Source organism: Gobius niger (genome assembly GCF_951799975.1).
Source record: "Gobius niger genome assembly, chromosome: 12".
Taxonomy (NCBI): Eukaryota; Metazoa; Chordata; class Actinopteri; order Gobiiformes; family Gobiidae; genus Gobius; species Gobius niger.
In genome coordinates this window covers 21,086,176-21,105,203 of record NC_136863.1, presented here as the reverse complement: position 1 = coordinate 21,105,203, position 19,028 = coordinate 21,086,176, and the positions used below count along the sequence as shown (strand labels likewise).

Sequence of the window (19,028 nt, the reverse complement as noted above, 5' to 3'; positions counted from 1 at the left end):
ATATATATAGGTATATAAACAACACATTATAGCCACGTGGTAAATAGACAGTCTGCCCCTAGGCGGCTGTGGCTACAATAGTAGTTTACAACCACAAAGTGTGGAGTGAATGAATGATAACAACGGTGTAGCAGAAACTTGTGACACAGGCTTTACAGAGCATTACAAGGTTACAGTCCTGTCAGGCTCATTATTATTCATTTGTTGATAAAAGTTTCCTCATTAGTATATTCCCAATCAAAACATATTTACTGGAGCTTTTGTTTATAGACCCCGGCTGATATATTTCAGCCCCCAGTGAAATATACTTAGAGACCCCTGCTCTAAACGCTTTCTATAGCTTCCAATTAGAGTCTGGATTCTGGCGGAAGGTATTTTGTACCAAACATCTCCAGTTCATACAGGTTTGATGGTTTCCGAGCATGGACAGTTTAAATCACACTCCAAATGTTCAGTAATATATTCAGGTCTGGGGACTGAGATGGCCATTCCAGAAAGTTGTACTTTTTCCTCTGCATGAATACCTAAGTCGATTTTGAGAAGAGTTTAGGGTCGTCGTCTTGTTGAAAGATCCAGCTCCAGCGCAACTTCAACTTTGTCACTGATTCCTGGACATTGTTCTCCAGAATCTGCTGATATTGAGTGGATTGGGTTGTAGGTCTTTGGAGCTGGTCTGTGGGCTGGCTGTGACTGTTCTCACCATCCTGCGCCTCTGCTTATCTGAGCTTTTTCTTCGGGCCTTAACTAGAACTGTGCCTCTGGTCTTCCAACTCTTCACAATGTTCCTCACAGTTGAAACCGAGAGCTTAAACCTCTGAGACAGCTTTCTGTGTCCTTCTCCTAAACCTTGATGTCGAACAATCATTGTTTTCAGGTCATCTGAGAGTTGTTTTGTGGCTCCCATGTTGCCAATCTTCAACACTTACAATTGGCCTCCTTAAAAACCCTTTCTCAAGATTGGATTCACTTGTGTATAGAGGTCAAGGGTCACTGAGGTTACCAAACCAATTTTGAGTTCTAGTATTGAAATCAATAAAATCACAAGGGTGCCTACATTTACACACATGCCTAATTTTGTTTAAATAATTCTTGCTCACTTTCCATAAATCATATTAACTTTATTTCACTTCTCAAATATCACTGTTGTGTTTGTCTCCTATATGATATATTTAATTGAAATTTCTTATCTAGACAACCAATGATTTATAAAGGAAAATCATGAACATTAACAGGGGTGAATCCCCTTTCATTCCTGTGTTTCATTGTGCTATATAGGCAGTGTTGGTCAATAGTAATGTAAAGCATTATAAACAAAACGTAATTAGATTTGGAGCAAGTCCATGGAAATGAAAGCCAGGTGTTTGCATTCTAGGTGTAACTTTAACCATCGCTCGTCAACCTTCACCTGCTCTTCAGACCCTCACCTGAGGGCCATGGCACTCTGCACCAATAACCTTAACCAAGCAACCTCATCTGCTCCAGCGATGACCTCATGTCAGAAAGAGACATTTTCAAGAACCAAGACCCTTTTCTGTGAAATCCTCCCTGTCGTTAGTCTGAGATTTATCGTGGCCATTTGACTCCATTAAACCTGTTAAACTGTCTTGGAAGAAGATTGACGAGAAACAGAGCTACAAGAAACAAGTTAATTTGTTTTTCTATATTAGGGGAATGATCAGGAATAAACCAGGGTTCGAAACATTGTGTGAGCCACCTGAGCCAAACCACATCTTAAAAACCTAATCTAACAAGAGTCACTGTGATTTAGGACTTTTATACCCTTCTGTACACCAACAAAACATATTTAATCCACTCAAAGATAATCAGATATAGACTCTATTTTCTACATCAAAAATATTCATGTTCAAGATTTATTGCCCTTGCAAAATAAGCAATGGCAATAAACAATGTGTGTCACATGTGAGATCTGTGTGCTTTGATTACTTTGAGTAATGTTGGCCTCAGAGATGAGTACAGTAGAGTGATAATTTCTCATGATGAGTGTAGCTGCTTTAAATTGACTTGTAAGAAGAAAACCGAGGAAGACCAGCCTCTCTGTTTCTCCCTTAAGGCCTTGACAGTTAAGGACATTCCTGAAATACTGCGACACTGATGGGCTCCGCTCTTACCAGGGGAGTGAGTTCATGTCTGTGTGCTTTCGTATTTGTAATGGCTTATTTTGGTTGTCTCCAGTGGGTCCGACGGGGGCAAGGGTGACGCACCTTGAGCTTGTGTCTCTGTACATCCCTCAAATGTCTCTCGATCTTCAAATCCCGGGAGGAACCATGGAAAATGCAGCAGGAAGGATGTCTAATCTTCAGCAGTCTGTGGAATATTCCCATTGGAGGATGAAAGCCCTGTGCATAACAGACATGTTAGTCCCACACAGTGACAGGCTATTTGTGAACTGTTTGAAGCATCATGAGAAATTTGTTCTGGTGCTTTCATGTCAAACTAAAGGGGCTCACCTTTTAGGTACACTTTTTGTCTCATGGGGAATCGTATCATTTACCCATCTACATAAAATAACAACCGTCACAAAGTGCAGCATCTTCTAAAGAAGGACTGGTTTGTGGATTTTCCTTACTCAATTTCTACCTAGAAAACAGGGTAAACACACAGTTTGGGACGTTTATTATTGTAATCTGATCAGAACAACATCACTGCATCTTTTAGCTTAACCAGCGCTGTGCCAAACAAGTGCTAATACGTATGAGATGCCATGAGAAGAAACTATACCTTTTATTTGAGTAAGTTTTGCTTTATGGGCCAATAACACAATATAATTGGGTAAATCAATATGGCATAAAAATCACTGAACCTCCATTGCTGCTGACTTCTTCTATTTCTAGACTGTAAAGGATGAAGCTGTCCCTTCTTCATGCTGCCATGTCCAGCTCATTGAACCATCCCGGCCCTCAGTAATCTGTCTACTCCCCTGTAAAAGTCAAACACAAAGCCAGACACGCTCAGGGCAAAATACTGCAAAAGGGTTGCCTTCAGGGACCTCGTACACACGCTCATGGACGCTGCTTTCACTGACGATGTTTATCACTGCTGTCTGTCTGCCTGAGTATAGCCATAACAAAACACCACTGACTTTTATCTAAGGATCAGCACCTGTGTTGGAAATATGCAACTCATCCAGTGATGTAACTGGTTCACAATCTCTGAAATCTTCATATAGAAAAACAAACGCACCACTAATTATGTGTATGGCAATACATTTGCTGGGCAGAATTTCTTTTCAGGTTCAAATCTTGCAATCTTTTCATTTATAGTTTAAAGATTGGAAATAAGTAACCTATACACATGAAAGGAGACACCCCTGCATCATAAACATGAAGCTGTTTGAGCTCTGTGCCCTCACTTTGTTGTTATTCAAAATGTTAGCAAAAAAAATAATAATTACATTTTGAAATCACCCTATTTTCCTGTCAAATCAGAATCATGAGATAATTGAGACCACATGATGTGTTTTTAGATAATTGAAAAAGAATTAAAAAAAATACAAAGATGACTTGCACTTGAAAAGGTTGTAGCTAAAGAACTCATAGAGCACCTTGAAACTGAAGACCTTCTTCACCCAATGCATTTGGGTTCAGGACCAACAGAAACAGCTTATTGCCTCTTCTGGAAACCCTTAAAACCAACTTGGATAAAGGAGGAGCAACCTTTTCAGATCTGCCCAAGGCCTTTGACTCGGTCAGTCATCCTATTCTTCTGTCCATGAATATCCTGACCCGGCTAAAATCCTATTTATCTGATCATTCTCAGTGTGTGCAAATCAATACTACCACTTCTACTGCAGCTGTTGACATCGGGTTACCACAAGGGTCCAATCTGGGCCCTTTGCTCTTCTCCCCTTATATAAATGGTCATCTGTGACACAGGAAGATATTTATATTCAGATGTCCTTCAGAGTCATGCCTAACTCTACACATACAGAAAACTGCAACCATGTACAAAGAAAAGAAAAGTGTACTTATCCCGATGTCTGCGTTAATGGGGAACTCATTCCAAATGTGACTGAGTATAAATACAGTATCTGGGTGTCATCATTAGATCCCACACTCACTTTTAAAAACATATTAAACAAATGTGCCAGAACCTTAAATTTAATAATGCAACGTTTAAATGTATTAGCAACTCATTGACCCTGGAGGCAGCTAAAACCTATTTTAATGCCATGAGCATGTCCTGATTTTGTTATAACGTGCTGGTCCCAGCCCAATAAAACCACCGTGAAGCCTTTGGAATCCATTCATAAACAGGCTCTAGAAATTCTGGACAGGAGAACGAGGCAGCATCGTCACATCATGCTTTGGAAAGATACAGATTCTTAAACTTTGGAAACGATACATCAAAAACTGTCCAGTGTTTGATGTATCGAATCACACACAGCACTGTCTGCTCCTTTGAACAGATGTGTCCAGTTGACATTTCAAGTGACAAACTTGTGTGTCGGCTTTTTCATATTAAGGAATTAAAGAGTGGAATAAGCTCCCAACTAAATTACAAAATCAAACAAACTACAGTTCTTTTACTTATGAACTAAAGAAGTGGCTGCTGAGCCGTCAGACCTGTCAGCACTGACATTGGGATGTTCTCCTGTTTCTGTAAAAATCTACTTGAAATGTATTGATATGCACATTTATGGCCTTTAAGGGGCAGTAATCCTAACAGAATTGAATGTGTTTTAATATGTGTTGTACAGAATAAGAAAGGACTGATACAAAGTGAAATAAGTGTTGTATGAGGTTGATGACGTTGGTCGTTGTGAAACTGACTCTGAAGGATGTGTAAGAGGGTTTAATGCTGGGGTACGTTTAGAGCATTGTTAGTGTTGTTCTACTGTTTATTATAGAATGTGCATTGTTAATGTATTTTGTATCCAGCGACTATAGATGCAAACTAGCTATTTAGCAATAATCTGGTGCAGTACATCTCTGTCTTTATAGTTTAATATCTGTGCACATTGTCCCTTAAGTAAAGATTAAAGTAAGTAAGTAATTAAAATGTATTAATTATAGGCCTATCCAGGTTTATGACGTAACAGCCACACACACCTGAGGCTTAATTAGGCTACATTATTGGACTAATGAGAGAATACTGCCATCTTGTGGCCACACTATGTTATACCCCATTAAGACATTTCCAAATGGGAACAAAAAAATCAGCATGACTCCGTCTATATTTTAAGATTCCAATATGGGACTTCTAGCAATATAACACTATGGGACATAGCTATTAAATGGAAAATTTAAACTATTTTCGCAGAACATGCTACTATTTAGACTATTTGATTTTCCGAATCGATAAGGCATAGCCTATATTACACATGAAGTTGTTTACGGGTTAAAAAAAAAAAAAAATGTTAGCGAATGCAATTATTGTCAGATTGTGCACATGTGAATAGTCCAATGACAGTGCATTAAAGCGAGTGATTAAATTATAAAACAGTCGAAAGTGTCCCGCTATCAACGCTTACGCTCTCTACGTGATCAGTGCGTAAAAGGGTTCCATCATGGCGCCCATGGGTGCACGTTCAGCGGCGAACTACATTGCATTTAGAGTTATAAAATAAATGAAAAATATCGTGAAATGTTGTTTTCCTTTCGTGTTTTTATAGACTTTAATTACTTACAGTTGCACGGTCCCTTCGATAGCTCAGTTGGTAGAGCGGAGGACTGTAGTGTTCTGCCCATGCGCGGAAATCCTTAGGTCGCTGGTTCGAATCCGGCTCGAAGGAGACATGTTTTTTTTTTTACTCCTCTTCTTTATATTTTCACTTTATTTGTTAAGGCATAACTCTCCAGCGCCACCTACTGTTCTTCGATGAAAAACAAACAACGGAGATCAGTTACTGCGGTATAAACTTTATTTAGGTATCTAAACAATTTGGATCAATCAAGGTGCAGCATTTTATTTTTTAGTACGTTTAGATCAAACTGCGCATCAACACAATAACAACTCAATTGCTCAACACAATATTTTCAAAAAGATTTTATAATATAAACTTTTATTCATGTGTAGGTGACTTGGGTTATAAATTAATGTTTCATTTAACCCGACATTTTATTAACATAGCTATGACTTTAATGTGCATTTGATATTAAACACTGACTGAGGTAGGCTAGAACACATTATAATGGTGGTAAAGTTAAATATAAATGGAAAAAGTACATGTTATAAATGTATTAATTACATTTTTGCTATGTTGATGCATAATAGATCTGTTTTCATTAGTCCAGTGGTTCTCAAACTTTTCATTCTGTTGTTTTGTTTTCCAAGTACCACCAACAGGTCAATAACCAAACTTTATCTTGATAGAATTAAACCATGATTTAAGCAGTTCTAAATGGGGACTGCCTCAAATAAAGCTGAAAAGGTGAACAAAACAGAAAAACTGATTTTAACAGAACTACATAAGACGCAGAAGAAACCCACTTTCCACATTGTGAGAAACACTGTATTACTGTTAACAATATTATGTTCCCAGAATTCCCCCAAATAATCTCAAATTATCAAATCATGGTTCACTCAATCCGGACACGTTTTCTGGGAGACGCAGGAGACTCGAGAGAAAAGGCAGTGGGGCTGACAGGACGAGACTCAGGGATGTACTCCGTCTGATACTTGTCAATGTACGGTTTAGCCACCTGCCAGACCTGAAAACAACCACAGATACAAGAAAGCAATAAAAACAATTGAATGTAAGTAAAAATACACAAACAGATATTAGACTTATTTATTTTTTATCACATGGTTGTATAACAATATTTCTCAGGTCTATCTGGATTAAAGTGACTTGTGTTTAGATTTCAGTCTTAGAACTTGCCTTTTGGTCAATGAGAAGTCTGTGCACGGCCTCGATATCTGGAGACATGAATCTGTCTTTGATCCAGGGCCTGTTTTGGATGGAGAAGAGAGACAGTGGTGGATAAATATTAACTAATTTGTACATTATTTCAAAAGAGAGAATCTGGTGAACCTTGGCCTGCACATTTGTTTAACTTACTTGACCACGCTGCGCACGAGGTCATAGACCTTCTCCAGTGGAGTGGTGGTACGCAGCGGCCGCAGGAACTCAATGCCCTGACAGGCTGCCAGCAGCTCTATAGCAAGGACTGGGCAAACAAAACTGATTAGCATACGTTGTCAAAGCAGATGTAGATCCGGTTATCCCAGTACTATCTTCAACAAACTGAATAGGCCAAATCAGGACAAACTTAAGTCTAAATCCAAAATTTACATTACCCCTAAAATACTGGAAACAGACAAAAACAATATAAATTCTAACCAAACTCCACTAGATTAGTAGTAACACCTCAACCACATTTTTTGAGGACCGTTTGTAAATCATTGCATATTTGCTATTGCCATGTAATTCGAGTTTGACAAGACAGTGACAGTGACAGTGCAGAAAAAAGAAAAAAAAACTTTGGAGAAATTGCCACAGAATGTAAATTTAATCACATTAATTTATGTTAAATACCTTGTTCAACGTGTTCAATCACCCTGAGGGACTTCCTCGCAGCCCACCCTCCCATCGACACATGGTCCTCTGTGGCAGCACTGGTGGACAAAGAGTCCACAGACGAGGGATGGCACAAGACCTTGTTTTCTGAAACTGAGAAGAGTACAAGGCAAGATAAAGAAAAAAAAGTTTTGCTTTTTTTATTTTTATACTGGACAGGATGTGTGGTTAGATACAGAAACGGTTTCTGAACTTCTTTCTGAACATGAAATAGGAACTGGACTCTGGAACTACTTCCTCTAAGCTTAAAACAAACCTAATCTATACAGAATTTCTGTAATTTTATATTGTTTTTACATTTTCATTTGTAGGACAAGTATTAAAGTGAGGAGAGCAGGGTAATGTGGTCACGAACACCAGTAACACTAACCTAATGACGCAGCAGTGCAGTGAGCGATCATAAACCCAGAGTTGAGTCCTCCTTCGGTGACAAGGAAAGCAGGAAGCTCGCTCAGAGACGGGTTACACAGTCTCTCGATTCTTCGTTCACTGATGGAGGCCAGCTCATGGACTGCAATGGCCAAAAAGTCCAGAGCCTTAGGAAAACACAATGATTAATCTTACATTTTACAAACACACAAATAGTATGACCTATGCAGGCAATACCTTAGCTGGGTATTCTCCATGGAAGTTACCACCTGAAATAGTCTCTCCTCTTTCTGCAAAGACCATCTAATACAGCTGTTAAGCACAATCACTTCCAATCATGCATGATAGTAATTAGTGTCATAGTATATAGCTGAAAATGACAGAAGTTTGGATCAAAAGGATACAGGATTGTCTGTGGCACTGTTGATCTCTGTGTTGATGATGTTTTTGACAAATTTAATGGTGTCATTGACAACTCCATGAACCTGGCACAAAACATTGACAACTTACAACTGTACAGTGCAAAACATGTTCTATGTAGCTTATATATATATATATAAAAAGAACTATATATTTGACATTAAGTTGGGGTTTACCTGAGGACAGCAGCGCATGGTGTAGGCGTCCTGCACTCTATCACAGAAACGATGGCTTTCTGAGAGCAACAAAGAAGTATTTTAGAGCATAACTGTTCAATTTATCCTGCACACACAAAATGCATATTGTTTTCTTCCCCATGAACCAAGTGTTGATGTCTTTACCTGCGATCGAGGATGGATGGTGGTCAGAATCTAGCAGTGACCGGAAACGCAGAGCCACCTCGATCTGTCCTGGATGAGGCCTCAGCGCATGGATGTCTACAACAAAAGGACATGATCATTTGAAGTCAGGCAAGCTGGATATAAGTTCACACGCTTCCATCACTTTTTCTTACCGCTGTCGAAAGCCTTGGTCGTGCCTTTCAGCACCTCCAGGGTGAGAGCTGCGATGATGTCCGCCTGTTGCGCGATGGCCTGGGCTCGCTCCAACGCCTCCGCTCCCAGAGAGGTGATCATCTGTGTCCCATTGATCAGAGCCAGGCCCTGTGATGGGGTTAGTCACATTTTGTAATCAGATTGTTCATCAAAACTATGAATACAATTTTCTGTCATAAACGTACAATGGATTAACGTAGCCTAGTCGTAGCTCTTAGTCATATAGCTAGTAGTATAGTAGCTAATAACAATTAAGAATGAATCATTTCTATTACTTTGTTGGGTGTAAAACGTTACCTCTTTTGGCCTGAGTGATATCGGCTTGAGTCCATGGGCCTCTAAGACCTGTCCATAGATGAATGAGAGCCGAACACGTGAAAGGTCAAGGGTCATCAAAAGGCAAATAAGTTTAGCTTTCGAACACTGCAAACTTTCACTCTTACAGACAAACAAACAAAAATCAAAAATGAATTTGAATCGTACGTATTTGGCATCAGCCCAACCGCTCTTAGGTGACCACATCTTTCCCTCTCCCATCAGCCCCAGCGCCAGGTGAGAGAGAGGGGCCAGGTCTCCGCTGGCCCCTACTGTGCCCTTTTCTGGTACGAAGGACAGACAAGAGGCTGTGGAGCGAAGGTAAAAATGATTTTTAGCGTCATTTCTTGCTGACTAATGTTGCACTACAGTGGATTCAGGAAGTTTTCTAATGCCATTATGTTGAAATGTGATATTAAAAGTGCTCATATTATTATTATAACTTATTTAAAACTAAAACACTTCACTAATTCTTATAAAGAGAGTGTACATTTCTGTATCATTGGCTAAGAATGGAAATACTTCAGACATTTTGTTTTCTGGTCAGGACTGTTCATGTTAATGGACAGCACATAGAGACAGAGTCACTCAGAATTAGCAGGAAAACTCGCTTTTGTAACTTTCTAATGTATACTGTAATTGGACGTGATCTTTTTTGTTACAGTTTTATACAACATAATAAATATGATTCAAGAAATCTTTCTGAAAACTTTCCGAACCCACTGACTGTATAAGGCCAAAATACCATTGAAGGCCTGGATCATGGCATGAAGTGTTTCCAGAGAGATTCCACTGTGCCCTTTAGCCAACACATTGATCCTGAGAGCCAACAACATGCGGGTCCTCTCGGGACTCAGCGGGTTTCCCACTCCTAAAGACCCACCAATCCACACCATTAGACAAACTGATAAACTAATGACAACAGCTCTCTATGCTGATCTGTTACCTGCAGAGTGAGACCGCACCAGGTTTTCCTGCAGCTCCCTGTAATACAAACACAGTCATGCTCATATAATGGCAAACTGACTATTTTCACGGAAATGTTCAAAATCATTACTTGAGTTTGCTGACAGGAATGACTGTACGGGCAAATTTTCCAAAGCCTGTAGTAATTCCATAGACCACTGTGAAAAGCCAAAGACAATCGTAGAGATGAGAGAGTGCCGTAGTATAAGCAATGGGCTAATAGAAATAACTTAGTGCACTTTGATTCAGGGCCTGAAAAAACAATATTACCTTTGTTTTCCTTGACAATGGTGTCCAAAAGCTCTCTGGATTGCACAACTTTGTGCTCTGCCTCTGAAGTCAGCTGAAACATTGGTAAAGATTAACACAGCTTCTAGTGGCCATCGAAGTGCTTATCATTACCTTTATCTTGTAGAGGCCTCTGCCTAAATTAACCAGATCAGTTGATGAGAGGCTATTGCCATCCAGAGCAATGAACTGTGAAAACAAGAGTGATTCAATCAAATACTATGGACTAATGATTTAATCACTGAATACATCACACTTACCTCCTCAGGCTCTCTGTATGCAGCTGTACTGTTTCAGAAAACTTGATGAAGGAATACAACTCTATGAATGTATTACTTTTTTCTTAGTTTACTAAGTGTGAGAGCAAAAGACAATGAAATAATAAAGGATACATATGAGAGACTCCGGGCTGACAGGGTATGAAGTCAGGAGACATAGTGTCTCCGTCTATGGCTGAAATGACAGAAAAGAGTTTAGACCATGGACCTTGGCACAAGTGCGCACAACTAACACACACAGTGCGTTTTACATTTTCTGCTGAATGTCATGCACATTTTTACACATTCTTGGACATTACCGAGGTCGACAAAGTCATTGTCCTCTAGAACATCTTCAATGGTGTCGTCTGCGTCCAACAGTCCTAACCCCTGGCATCGGCGCACAACAAAACGTGTGTCCTTTACAGATGTGATGCCGCCGTTGTCAGGTTTGTTCTTTATGTACCGTTTGAGGGCTTCGATGCCAAGCCACTGGATGGTGTTTTTGGTGTCCTTGCACGGGATGGCCAACCACTCGTTCCGAACATGGGCCGTATACCGAGGCATGGTGCGTGAAGAAATGAGCACAGCGCGCCGCTCTCCAAGGTACTACAGAAGTGCGCAGCTGCCAGACCAATAAAACGCTGCGATCTACGACCACGCCTCTGTGGACCTGCGACCTGCACAGGTTGGACTGATGGATGGTCAACAAACGCCCTCACGTAATGAGCGTGAAACTCCTATCATGTTTGCATAAATATCCAAACAAGCAACGGAACATGTCGCCTAATTCATGGACTTTACCTCGGACCCCGGCGCAAACTCCAAACAACAAGGCAACCTAATCAAAGCGTTTGTTTACCTGGTCACCAGGGCAGAACCCTCCAACCACATCAAAAACACAGTCAGTTAATATATTGAATTCACTGTGTGGTTGAACTTGACAGATACTGGGAAGGCAAACAAAAATGGGAGAAAAAAAGTGATTGGGTTTTTACGGTCAAGGGCAATACTACGGGTCGGGTCTGAAAGTGGCTTGAGTAACGAGCAGCACGTGAACGCCTCGCAGCCAGTGGCCTGTCGACTGATGATGTCAGTGAAAGGCCGCAGAGCTGAGCGTGTGTGCAGCCGACAGCGCGTAGGCCTGCTGCGGGCCGTCAGCGCGAGAGGAGGGAGGAAAAGTCTGTTTACACAGACGGCAAACTGCCTGGGGAATCGTCGGGGAGAGGAAGTCAGCCGGCTCTGTGTCTGCGTGCTCCAACTTCCTGCTCAGAAAAAGAAAAAGCACAGGATCCTATTTCAGTCCAGCACAACTGTGTAGACTAGGGCTCCGGCAGTAAGCATGGAAAAACAAGGAAACTCTCCAGCGACGCCGTAGAATTTGAACAGTGACTGGACCAAGTAAGAGCGCGCAGGTAACGTACAATAAAGTGTCATCTTTGAGTGGAGTGTGCTTGTTTTGATGAGCGACGGTCACTACAAAGTTAGTGATGCGCTATACCGATCGCTGTTGATGTTATTACATGTACCAGCTAAGTGGACGCAAAGATTTCGCTTCGCGTTTTGACGAGGCGTAAATTTGGAAAGTTTTCTATACGTTAAGTGCGCTTTTTCTGCTCGGGCACACAACTGAACGCTCTTCCGGTCCGTGCAACATCTTGAAAATGAGTCAGTGGGGCAGAGCAGTGATTCAGACTTGCGTGCTTCAAAGTTAATGCAACTTTAAACTCCGGAAACGCGCAGCGACTCCAAAAAGAGAGACGTTTATAAGGACTTGGGGCTGGTGTTGCTTGCGTCTGTCTGTCTCGAGCCCGTGTTTATGGATGCTCTTTCTTTTTCGACCACTGCAGAATTTTCCACCGTCTGCGAACAGGAAGAGAGCAGCTTTAGTCATGGCTAAGTAATGTCTGCACACACCATCTAATCTCATTAGGAGTTTCCGTTCAGCCAACACACTGGATGGCTTTGTGCGCGCTCCGATGGCTCCTCATCCCCAACCCAAACCAGCACAATGTCCCTGTAATATTCCTAGAAAGATTTAACACCACATGAGCGTCTCTCAGCGTGACAATGTCGTGGCGTTTTATTTCGTGCGGTGGGGCCACTCGACCATATACCATCGTTTATCTTGTCAGCACTGGGGCATTCCGTTTACTGCTCCATGATTAAGTGCTTTTATACTAGTTTGTTGTGCCCGGATGCTTTCTGATGCCCAGGTCCTCTACAACTTTTTTTCTTTTTCAGTTTACCTCACTGGACTAACCCTAACCCTAACCCTATCCCATATGAAAGGTACAGAAGATATAACCATTAAGATGCACAAACCATGGAATACTGATGAAGCCTATTTCCAATAAATTACACGCACGACAATTGCTATGAAAAAAACAATCTGGCGTAAGCATTCGACTGAATAATACTAGAAATGTCATAACAGGCGTGAGATCTTGGTTTGTGACAACTCTAGAAGGAAGTTCATTGGCAGCGGAAAATCTTTGTACTTTTTATTAGCATATCACGAGCAATGACAAGATCACACTCAAAGAAACAGAAAACCCCAATAATAGTAATTCAAAAAAGGAAGGAAGAAGCAAGCAAAACAGCTCAACATCAGTGGATCAAGCGCCATACACTATCATATTTTGCCCCGAAACAGATCATTTATAAACAAATCCATGATTAATTTGCCTTTAATTGTGCTGAAACAGAGTGGCTTGGTCTGTCTAGTCCCAGATTTGTCCCACGGGCCCCACTGTGGGCGCCCCTGTGTTATATTGTAGCCTACCTAAGCTCTTTTTGAATTGACTTTAACGTAATATTGTTGCATTTGAATAAATTGCACTTCTTCTCTTGACTATGAAGCGTTGAGAGTCTGTTGGCTGATGTCACCCGTCTCACTCCTGTCACTTCAATGTATTCAAAATGTGTGGGTTCAAGGGTGGAGCCGGGAAAGGGGGACAATGACCCGATCATTTGACCCGGTCCATTGGGACATTGATGGGAAGTGTGGCCGGACCGGGGAAATGCTCCCCTGCTGTGGGATCCCCTCTCGGTGCCATTTGTCCTTGGAAGTAGAATAGGAGGAAGTCCTGGCTCTGACAGGTTTGTGGTTTCACATGGCAGATAGAAAACTCAGGGGATGCTTTGAGGCGGAAAAGAGTTCAAACCCAGCCTTTCTCTTTCGTTCGGACACTGGTTAGTGTTATCATATTGTTTTAAGTGCATCCCACTTCCACTGAAAAGCAACTCAGAACATTTCCACATTTGTCAAATAAAGGCATTTCTTTATAATTAATCAGTAATACCAACAATAACTAGCAACATTTTTATGAATTGTTTTACACTTCAGAAAATAAGCATCATAATTTATAAATTTGACAATTGATGCTCATATTAAAATAGTAAAAAATCTGCACTGATTAAAAGTGTTCTTTAGAATAGAATAGAATATTATTGTCTGTTCAATAGAGCATATATTTGTCTTTCAACACAGCACATTAAAACTCATTGAATAGAACGCACACAATAAAAGCATTAAACAAAGACACATCAAGAAGAGCAGCAACAAAGGAGTACAGTGCTACCGGGCGCTGCTACTGCTGATGGAATGATTGATTTCTTGTCGATGTTCTTTTGGGTCAGTGGGGCTGTATCTTCTGCCCAATGGCAGCAGAGACAAGGAGCGGTGCAGGGTGTGGGTGATACCCCCCGTGATGAGGATAGCTTTGATCAGCTTTTCAACCTTTATTTCAAGGTTTTTCATTTTTCTGGAACATGGGAAGCACAGTTTTTAGATGGAGACCTGATGTGAGATAGAAAAGGTCACTGGAACATCAAGAGAGTTACTGTAGACTCCTCATTGTGGGCAAGAGATCAATTCCAAACATCTGAAAATGTTCTCACAGATTTGAAGCAGTTGTTTAGGCCAACAAACTAGTGCAGTACATTATAAATAACATTGTAAAAAATAACCATCATCTATTTAAAAGTGTTATTACATTGATTTGCCATAGTATATATTTGTTTTTCCCCTGAACACACTGCAGATACGTACCTGCGCAAAGGGTCATGATCATTGACCCTCTCAGCCGTCTGTAGTGGGATACCATTGAGGGCCACTTTTATTTACAGTTCACAATCAGCCAGGAATCAACGTACTGGAAAACTATCTAGCATTATAGTGTTGTTGAATAAAAGCTGAGATTGGCTGGTAGCCTGGTACAGTTGACAGAGTCTGGGATTTGTGAGGAGCAGACAGGAGCTCAGTGGCTGCACATTCCTCTAATAAAGGACTAACCCACCCCGGGCCCGTCATGCTTCCTGTGGAGAGAGGGCCAGGTCGGACCGCAGCATACTTTTGGCTTGAGCTGTTGTTCCTCCTTAAATGTGTAATTTTTCTGCTACTGCTGCATTACCAGCACATTACACTGGGCCCTTTCACACACCGTCCATTCATCTCTGCTCAGCTTCCTTACTCTGCACGTTCATACTTACTAAATGTTTTTTACAGACACCCCTTAGAAGTTCTCCTAATGAAGAAACAATATTACAATAAATAAAGATTTCATCTTTGTTGCATATAAATAATGGGGGAAATCAATGCCAAATCTGCAGACTGAAATGTTGTGCGTGTTTCCTGCTTTTATTTGTAACAGAGGTACTAGACATGCATCTTGTCTTGTTATACATATGAGAGAACTGAATGCATCATACTATGAGGGTTGCAGAGATAATTTAGTCTTTGTACATACTGTATCGTATGTTATACTACAAGAGTCGACTAAAGCCATGAGTTGTGTTTCAGGTATGGACAGTGCCATCACTCTGTGGCAGTTCCTGCTGCAGTTGCTACTGGACCAGAGTCACAAACACCTGATCTGCTGGACTTCCACCGACGGAGAGTTCAAGCTCCTGAAATCGGAGGAAGTGGCTAAACTTTGGGGCCTTCGCAAAAACAAGACAAACATGAACTATGACAAGCTGAGCCGAGCCCTGCGCTATTACTATGACAAGGTGAGGGCAGCATTTAGGCTGTATCTACCACTTCTGTGGTTAAAACCTCCTCTAAGAGACACTTCCTCTTCCTTTTTCTCATGAAAAGCATGTACAATCTTTGTCATAGCATAGACAGAAAAGCACTTATAAAATACCTTTTTACATAACTTGGTATTTTTAATTCAACTAATCACATTTATTATCTGTTTTAGAACATCATCAAAAAAGTGATCGGACAGAAGTTTGTGTACAAGTTTGTGTCTTTCCCTGAGATCCTAAAGATGGACCCTCAGTCCATGGAGCTGGGCAGGGTCCCACTGCAGGACATGGATGGAGCAGAGTTAGACGTGGAAGAGGAGGAGGAAGAGGAGGCAGAGGAGGTGCAAAGGAAGGCCCTGAGCATCCTGGGACAGCAGCAGTGCCGCACAGATTACCTGCACTCAGGCCTGTACTCCGCCTTCAGCCTTAGCTCTCTGCAGAAGCTCAGGGAGAGACATGACGAGCCACGCTCTGTTATCCGGTTTGGAAACAACAACAGGAGTCCTCCTCCATCTTCTCAACCTGAGTCCTATTTGTCCCCTAAACCCGTATCCCACACCCCACAGTCCCCTCACAGTCACAGCTGGAGCCCGGTCCGAGAGGAGGAGGACTCAGACAGCGCCCAGCCGCTCAACCTGTCATCGGGACACAGGGAGCGGGCGCAGCAGACCTCTGACAAAAAAAGAAACAGTAGTAGCTCAGGAGATGGACTACCCCAAAAAAACAAAAAGCCCAAAGCCCTGGACATCTCTGCACCACCCCTGCTGCTAGCAGGAAGTGACATCGGCTCCATCGCCCTCAACAGCCCCGCCCTGCCCTCCGGGTCACTGACGCCGGCCTTCTTTACTGCACAGGTGAGCCATCCCTCAGCTGTGGTCACATGGTACAAGGCAGTGATGAGTCAAATGGTGAAATTTTCTTCACCAATGACAGATCTTTTAGATCAAAGCTGCTGAAGTCAGCATGTTTAAAACCCTGCTTTTCTGGCCTGTTTTTAGACAAGTCATGACTTGCACTCTACACTTCCCTTTTACTTTAGCTCAACAATAGAATTTCTGTGGAAATAGTAATATTGTCATTCCCATTAAAATAGGGATGACTCAGTTTGAATAAAACATGTACAAAGGTATAGAGTATAGTTTTAAACAAGGCCACGGTCAGAGTCTCCATGGTTTTGAAGTCTTTGATTTAAACAATACTATTAAATATTATAGTTTGAATCTTTGATTTAAATCAAATAATAATACATTTTATTATTTGTGTTCATGGTCCTGCCCCTAACACAGTTTGTCTGAAACTGGTTTGAGTAACTATGCAACATGTTAAGACTATTGTAATGTGACGTAACAGCTGATATAACTTCAGCATGTGTTTGGGACGCCTGTGCCACTGGAGTTTGTCCACAAACCCAGAAAAGTGCACTGATTGTTTTTTAACAGCGCAGAGTGAGATCAGAGAAAAACAAGGGATTTACAGAAATCGTGTGCGAGTCGGACCGATGAGAGGGGAAGAGGCCCTAAGTGATGCCATATGCTCCAATAATTCCATTAATAATGGGAGCAGGGCTGGTCCCGGCGCAACACAGACTCACTTCTCTGAGGTGACACGGGGGAAAGTGGGGGAGGGACAGGAGAGAGGAGAAATTGATTTCATATGTTTTCTCTTCACGTCCAAATGCTCGAGCGCCCTCCACCCCCAATCAACAACAGCCCCCTCCCACTCTCCTCCCCACGTCACCCCTGGATTCAGGGAGAAACCACAGACTTCCTTCCTGCTGCAGCAGTTTGTTTTTCCAAACGCCAATACGCGTCCATTTACAACTCCTGCATGTTTCACATTAGCAAGGCCTCAGAGCGCACTGACCGGCCTGAGGGTCTTTGTGCTGCTATTGAAATCTTGTATTTACCACGACCCTCTCCTCTGTCCTGTGTGCAGACTCCATCAGGCCTACTGCTGGCCCACAGTCCGCTCCTCTCTGGGATCCACTTCTGGAGCAGCTTGAGCCCTGTGGCCCCGCTCAGTCCGGCCCGCCTGCAGGGGCACAGCTCCCTCTTCCAGGTGAGAAATGCACACTGTATAAGCAGAGGCACTGCAGCCTCAGTAAAATGCATTATCTACTATAGACATTACAGCGACATATTAAAGGGTGTTACAAGACAAAGAAGTGTCATTTGTGAAGTGTTTCCTAGTGGAGATGGTCTCAAATAATAAACATAAATAAGAAAATATGTTCATTGGTGCAATTTCTGTCTTGATATTAAATATAGAGTGAAGTCATTTTATTTTCTAAACTCTTGAGATGGCTGTAGCAATATTCCTCCAAAATCAACTGAAATGTACAAAATGGCAGAGCAAATTGTGAGCAGGTCTAGCTGAGGTGTCCTGTTTCAAGTGGAGAGGAAATCCTGTGAATACTTCCTGTTTGAGCCCAGGGGAGCCAGTCTGAACAGGGTAGACTGGTTTATAGCGGCTCTTTTCTCAAACACAACACACCGGATCCTGAGACAAACAGAGGTGACTTCTGTTGTGGAGAGGAGCCGGGGACAGAGAAGGAGGAAGAGCACAATGAGTTTAAAAAACAGGAAACTGCAGCCAGTGACAATGCTGCAGTCCTCTACCGGAAAGTGGTTTTCACATCCGCCTCTAACGCTCTGCCTCTCTCTTCCTCCAGTTCCCCAGTCTAATCAACGGGCACATGCCTGTGCCGCTGCCGCTGGAAGGAAGCCCTTCCTCCCTGCTCATGTCTCCCTCTACACACAAGTCCTGATGCGGCTGTTTCAACCCATGTAACATGTCAACATTATCAACAGCAGCCATTTACAGAGACGTGTGACCTCAGATTTTTGCACTTGATTCGCTCCAGCGTCCAGAGTGAAAGCTCTTGGTTAAAGCCATACGCCTTGATGTCTGAGAGACATCTTTGTGAATATCTTCAGCACATTTCCACGTGACCCTGTCCGCTGTGGACAGTAGAGTCTGCAGCTTTGTGCAGAGAACTTGTTTTTTTAAGACTTTCTTTTCCTAAGTGTTCATGGCAGTGAAACTGTTTCACTGTACAGTGTTGTATTTGTATGCACTATGCTTCTCTGATACCGGCTGTGCCTTTTGCCTAACTCTTATTGAAGACGAGATTTCACATCAAAAACTGTAACACTTATTGTTCCTTTTTATACTGGACTTGGTATACAGTGTGTATTCTGTATAATTTTGTATTGTAAAAATTTCTCAATGTCTTTTTCAATAAACAGAGCATTGAATGCTTATGCACAGTGTACCCGTTTCCTT

At 41.8% G+C, this 19,028-nt stretch overlaps 2 protein-coding genes across 3 annotated transcripts; one reads left to right on the top strand and one right to left on the bottom strand.

Moving 5' to 3' along the window:
• Window positions 1-6,243: 6,243 nt before the first annotated feature.
• On the bottom strand, window positions 6,244-11,328 carry hal (histidine ammonia-lyase). Its single transcript, XM_079567858.1, has 20 exons — window positions 11,030-11,328; window positions 10,845-10,905; window positions 10,713-10,740; window positions 10,567-10,641; window positions 10,435-10,507; window positions 10,256-10,322; window positions 10,145-10,182; window positions 9,944-10,069; window positions 9,367-9,506; window positions 9,181-9,228; window positions 8,844-8,991; window positions 8,671-8,766; window positions 8,506-8,564; window positions 8,314-8,394; window positions 8,147-8,212; window positions 7,911-8,076; window positions 7,499-7,633; window positions 7,022-7,130; window positions 6,842-6,911; window positions 6,244-6,671 (listed from the first exon to the last, which is right to left on the bottom strand). The coding sequence occupies exons 1-20, from the start codon at window positions 11,274-11,276 to the stop codon at window positions 6,540-6,542; spliced, it is 1,965 nt and encodes a 654-aa protein (XP_079423984.1). The 5' UTR covers window positions 11,277-11,328; the 3' UTR covers window positions 6,244-6,539.
• A 479-nt stretch (window positions 11,329-11,807) lies between these two features.
• On the top strand, window positions 11,808-18,926 carry elk3 (ETS transcription factor ELK3). 2 transcript variants are annotated; one of them, XM_079568540.1, is made up of 5 exons: window positions 11,808-12,110; window positions 15,514-15,722; window positions 15,917-16,597; window positions 17,679-17,801; window positions 18,415-18,926. In XM_079568540.1, the coding sequence occupies exons 2-5, from the start codon at window positions 15,516-15,518 to the stop codon at window positions 18,508-18,510; spliced, it is 1,107 nt and encodes a 368-aa protein (XP_079424666.1). In that variant the 5' UTR covers window positions 11,808-12,110; window positions 15,514-15,515; the 3' UTR covers window positions 18,511-18,926. The 2 variants fall into 2 exon arrangements, with proteins under 2 accessions (XP_079424666.1, XP_079424665.1); XM_079568539.1 differs by having other exon boundaries at window positions 11,808-12,124.
• The last annotated feature ends 102 nt before the right edge of the window (window positions 18,927-19,028 follow it).